Here is a 6,024-nt window from a genome sequence, read left to right on the forward strand (position 1 = left end):
CTAACAAAATTTGGACGTACTCTTCCAGTACATAGTACCTTTCAACGCGACTCCATTTCCCTTAAACAAATATAGATATTGTACAACGCTATATTCATCATTTTCTCTGGTAACATCATTGGTTCTTGAGAACAAAACAATTTACCGCTTCAATCCTATTCGCTAGTTTGGAAGTTTCTCAGTCAAGAGAAGTAAGATAATGATAGTAAAACGTAGTCACTCCATTGCCACAGAAATTTTGCGATTCCGTTGTAAAGATTGGAGAAACAGAGGGGAAGTAAATGCAAGCATACTTACCGACGGCCTTTGGATGTACCGGTAGACAGGAATTAATACTGTCCACAATGCCACTTATCCCCTGTTTGTAGCTTGAAGACCTTCACCCTCTTCTAATCCTTGAAGGTAGCCGTATGACCTTCTGACCATTGTAAAACGGCAGAAATGTCACCGAATGCGCATCGATATGATTTTTTGCCTTTCTGTGTCGAAATAACGCAGTAGTGGTATTAAATTCGGACGGACAAATCGTAGCGCGTTTTAAAAACAGCCACAGAAACAGCCATGTTTGCAAGAATGGTGAGAATCTCTGCGACTTAAAAACCTTGTAATAGCTTTTCATCATGCTTTTCATTAACTTATTTACACATAGGCTTGCTGTGATGGAACAAAGCTCTTTCAACAATGATCAATCGGTGAATAGCTGAATAGTGTGTGAAATAGGGGATGGTTTTCCGGCAAATATAGCTGCTTCCTGAGTTCTTTTTGCTCCACCAATCGTATACATTTAATATCCATTACACGTGCTTGCCAAACGCTTTCCGTCTCTCACTTTGGAAAGATCGCCCGTGAAATCAATTTTTCAACGATAGCTGTGAATAGTTTTTCATCTTGCAAATAACCGGTTCTTCCACTTATTGCTTCGTAAATTTTTAGCGTATTCATCCTTAATGGCTCGAAACAAACGGAAAACGATCAAAGATCCAGAAAAGTTGAAGAAAATTCGGAAAGAAGCAAAGAAAAGGTGGAGACAAAAGAAGGCTCAAGAAAAAGCTTTGAAAGCAGCGGCAGCCATCGCCGGCAACTCGGCAACTATTGGCAAAAAGGAAGAACAAGTGGTTAGGTCTGTGCGAGAAGTAGCGGAGCAGAAGGTTGAAGAAAAAACCATGAAAACAGCGGCAGCCATCGCCGGTAACTCAGGAACTATTGGTAGAAAAAAAGATCGAGTAGTAACGTCTGTGCGAGAAGTAGCGGAGCAGAAACGTGGCGAACCTGCTAACCCGCCGCGAAGACGAGTCGACGTCCAACACCACGTTAAAGAGATCAATCCCTCGTTAGTCGTGCGGACAGAAAAATTTCTTGGATCAGGAACATTTGGAAACTGTTATCTCGCTTATTACCGAGATCTGCTTGTGGCTGTAAAAGAGTTCAAGTCTGTGAAAAAGTGGAGCACTAACGACCTGAAAAAAGAAGTACGCCAGGAAGCGAGAATGATCAGCTACCTCGGAGATCACAGTGGCGTGCCTTTGCTATTTGGTGTAATAACTAAGAGCGAGCCGCTTCGGCTTATTACAAAGTTTCATGGCCGAAAACATAGAAGCCTGACCTTGTCCAGTGCCACTAGAAAAAAAAATTATCTGGACAAACCTGGTTGGCTCGGTGTGTTAACAAAAATCATCGAAGCGCTCATGCACATACATTCGTGCGGTATCCTGCACAACGATTTGAAAGCGAACAACGTCCTGCTCGAGGAACGAGAGAACGGGTCAGTAAACCCGGTAATTATAGATTTTGGCAAAGCACGCTTTGCGTCTGATACAAAGCCTGCGGTGGCTGTAACAATTTCCAAAAGAGAGGAGTACCAGAAGCGCTACCCTCATATTGCGCCCGAAATCGTGTGTGGAACTGGGATGCAAAGCTATAAATCAGACACATTTTCATTTGGAAGAATCGCCCTTGCTGTACTGGATTTGCTACCCACAGCAACTGCTCGATCAATTAAGATGGCCAAATCGGCTTTAAACGATGATCCTGAACAGCGTCCCTCGTTAAAGGAACTGCTTAGCGTCCTTTAAAGATTTGTCAATTGAAGTAAAGAAACTCAGTCGTTCTCAAATAGTTAAACAGGCCAGTATGAAGTAATTTTGTAAATATGTCTTATAGTGCCCTCGTTAGTTCACGTTTTCCTTTTTAGATGAAGAACCTCATATTGAAAATGTTACCGCTGGAATAGTGATATTTACGGATTATCTGTGTTTCTCTTCAAAAACTGTGCTTTCAGTTTAGTGTTGCGAATAGAGAATCATCACGTTACTATTAAGTTTTTTCGATGAGCAATGAAAGTACTGTTTCCGGTTATTTAGAATTCGACTTGTAAAGATATATATTCTTTTTTATCAGAGAGCGACATGCTTTTAATACCACTAGTTGTATATGTCTCCGAGGAACAGCGGCATTAACTAATTATTAAAAGTGTTTTTAGAGAGTAAATAATACGTGGTTTATGAGAGTTTTATCCAGTGACACCAACGCCGCGAAGACAAACGTGACCAAATTTCTCCTCGCAACATACAGTTACAGCCACGCGTGTTGATGTCTGGAAACCATTTGTTTTCATGTCATGAGATACTTAATTAAATTGGTTCGTGTTTCTTTCGGCATGCATTTGACCGCCGATAAGTGCGAAAAAAGTAATTACTGGAAATTCCTAGGGGACACCAAGAGCGTAGTAAACGTGTTAAATACGGTGTTCTCTGTCAGTTAATGATAAGCCATGGAGGAGAATTTCTCCTTCTTAGCCTAATTTGCATATTTTTTTTCGGAGGGCAAAGCTCGTCATGTCACGCTCTCAAAAAATATTTTCTTTGACGGTGATATTGTGGTCTGTACTCTTATCGACAACGATATGCGTCATCATAGTGATCAAATTGTTGTGGACTCACGAGGCGCAGATGGAGCAACAGAGACGGCGGCCCGGTGGCTGTTTGGATATCAAAACGTAACTACCACTCGGTCAGATAAACCAGTTTGATTTTTTTAAAATTTCCTTTCCTGAGAATGAATAAAACCAAAAGGAAATTGAAATAAGAAAACACAAAGCTTCGTGCACGTTATGGCGAATGTACGCTAGTCTCAGTTTAACCGTTAGAAAACGAATATCGCTAGATGAAATTAATTCATTAAAAGAAGTCTTATATAGTTATAGGGGAGCTCCTGCGTGCCGAAGGGGCGCGGGTGGAGCCCCACACCTTAGAAAATTTGGTAACTCATCGATCTGAAAAATTTTTGGTTGTCACGTGACTGTCCGTACGTCCGTCCGTCCTTACGCAAATACCTTGAAAACTAAGAGAATAGTACCATTACTATAGCTACATCTTTGATTTTGGGCATCAACGCTATTGTTATTTGACAGCTGTCACAACAAGCTATCCGCTGACCAGAATCACGTGACCCTATCGCGGGGTCAGGTTTAGAGCTCATCGAGATTGCGTGTTTTTTCGAAGTTGACCGTTGCCCAGTAACTGGTTTTCCGATTGGATTGCGGGCTCAAGTCAAGTAATTTCCCTGGGGAAGAAGGAGGGAGTACTTGCAAAGCCAAAATGCCGGCGCAAATTAACCCCTGGTGCGTTGTTGACTTTTCTTCTGACATATTCCTTGCACAATCTTCTCTTGGAAAGTCCTGATATGTTGCGTACGTATTTTCTTTAAAAAATGGTAAGCGTGCAGCGTGCAACTATCGAGTTATGGATGCACTCCGGAGGTTGCTAAGCACGAAAGAAGCGTAAGAGTCGCACGAGGCGATAGCCGAGTGCGACTCTAGCTTCTTTAGTGCTTAGCAAACCTCCCAAGTGCATCCATAACTCGATAGTTGCACACTGCACGTTTACCATTTCTTTTATAACATTGAGACTTTTGAGACTTTTAAAAATTTGATGAGTTGCGCGTCTAAGGGTGAACTTGAACACATGAATGGCTTTTAACAATGATCTCTGTCACTTTCGTTCTTTGGTAAAATAAGCTCAAATGAAAAGAAGACTGAGGCCTAAAGGAAAATGTTAGAAATGTAAGCTTATATTTGAGCACGATGCAGTCTTTCTTTCGAGCGGCTGTTTCTTCAAGAGTTCAATTGACGATCGAGCGACGAGCGTTCGAGCAAAACTAAAACCCGGGCAGACTGAAATAATTCATCGGAGGCTACCAATATGTGATAAAACTTCCTTTATTAAAGCTCAGAAAAACTATTACCTTTATAACGTTTTTGGAACAGAAAGATTTCGTAAGTAAGACTTCTAAAACAGAGATTTTCTAAAGCTCTCGTGTTCAATTTTTGTTGGCCAAAAGCATATAAATGGCTTTCGATGCCAGAATAGTTTTACAAAGAAAGCTTGTGCTGAATTTTACTGTCGTGAATCGCTAGAAAATTCTCTCTAAAATTGCTGCAATGCATCACTAACCTCGAAAGGTTGATAAAGACCAGTTTGTTGTTTTTTGGTCCGTCTCCGTGTGCTGAGTGCCTTTGTTCAACCAGCTGATTCAACTCCTGCTCACTTAAATTCGCAAATCTCTTAGGTGGAGGCCTGGCAAAAAACTTCAGCTCGAGATTTGGTAGCTCACAGGAATAATATTCCTCATTTCCGGAAGAATTATTAGATTTTTCCATATTTTAGGAGAAGAAAAATAGGAATTATGTTTTATAAAGTGCCAACACCGATGAAAAGAATTTCCGAGAAAAAGTACAAATAAACAAACTGACGTGAGCGTGCAACCCACGGGCAAATGGATCGAGCGTATTTGACAATCAGAAAGCGCGCTTCGCTAAGGCTATGTTATAAACAATCTTGGTTAGGCTTATTGGGTATAGTTTGTTACAATTTAACTGGGAAAAATAGCAAAACCACACGCTGAAAATTACATGCTCACAATTGATCTTTTTTTTTTTTTGAGTTTCTGTTCCAAGAAAGAATAATTCTCTTTTTACCTTTATGGTCAGTTATTGCAATCAGGAGCTCCGCTTTTAAGCTTGGCTAAATCTATTTGCTTCCCAGTGTCATAGCCATTGATTTACTTTATCTCCCTTCAAACGCCTTACGTATTGTTATTGTGGGCGTCCGTCTGTCTCGGGAGACAATGCAACTCTACGCCATGATTCAGTTTGTAGTTGAGTTGCAGTGCCTGCTGTGGCTTGACAGGCCAATTCTAGATCGGCAGGCTCTATTGCAGTTGTCGCAGGTGAAAGTCGCGAATGACTCTGAGGGCATTGCCGTACTCTCCCATCCTCGCTCCTCTGGACGCTTGCCTCCAAGGTCCTTCTCCAGACACTGCGGTCTTCAGTCAATGTCTCCCAAGCCTGTCGGATCGATGTTCCCTACCCTCATGTCTCGTTTGCAGACGTCTTTGAACCCGTGGCAAGCTCTCCATACAGGATGTCTCTGGGGATTCGCCCGTCGTCCTTAGGTTTGGTATATTGTTAACACAGCTGGCATGGGCGTTGATTTGCATGTTCATTTGTGTGTAAAAAAAAAAAAAAAAAAAAAAAATTGAATTAATTATCGTCGGTAATTGCGAAATCGCCTCGACCACGCGTGGCGGGAAAAACAAGTCACGTGACTTATGTTTTAAAAGGAAAATCTTATCATGTAACGGACATTCGAAGTCAAGTCAATCAACAGTCGCGAGCAAAACATCAAGATAGCGATCAAAGGGATCCGACACCCAGGAACACAAATTGTAAGTTTCGAAATCGTTTGTCGCTTCGATTTAGAATGTTGTAAATAATAATTTATCTTGTAATTATTTCAATTTCAGTTGACTACGATGTAACCACGGACGCAACGAGCCGTGTCTCTAGTTCAAATAAATCTGACAACGTTTGATCCCTGGTGGGCTAATCTTCAAAGTAAGTAGCGCCTTTAACCGCAGGAGCGAACCAGTCAAAATTTGTCATCGAAGATTACGCCGAATCGCGAAATTATCGTCAACCGCCGAACTTCGTATCACAAGTTCAAGTTGAGCCGTCACAGATTACAC

At 41.4% G+C, this 6,024-nt stretch overlaps 1 protein-coding gene across 1 annotated transcript; it reads left to right on the forward strand.

Moving 5' to 3' along the window:
* Nucleotides 1-58: 58 nt before the first annotated feature.
* LOC145473985 (testis-specific serine/threonine-protein kinase 4-like) lies at nt 59-2,832 on the forward strand. The gene has a single exon (XM_081455095.1). The coding sequence runs from the start codon at nt 948-950 to the stop codon at nt 2,070-2,072; it is 1,125 nt and encodes a 374-aa protein (XP_081311221.1). The 5' UTR covers nt 59-947; the 3' UTR covers nt 2,073-2,832.
* The last annotated feature ends 3,192 nt before the right edge of the window (nt 2,833-6,024 follow it).

This window comes from Orbicella franksi, unplaced genomic scaffold (genome assembly GCF_964199315.1).
Source record: "Orbicella franksi unplaced genomic scaffold, jaOrbFran1.1 SCAFFOLD_260, whole genome shotgun sequence".
Taxonomy (NCBI): Eukaryota; Metazoa; Cnidaria; class Anthozoa; order Scleractinia; family Merulinidae; genus Orbicella; species Orbicella franksi.

Coding starts and splice junctions, on each gene's coding strand:
- LOC145473985 (XM_081455095.1), top strand. CDS start 948: ATGGCTCGAAACAAACGGAAAACGATCAAAGATCCAGAAAAGTTGAAG.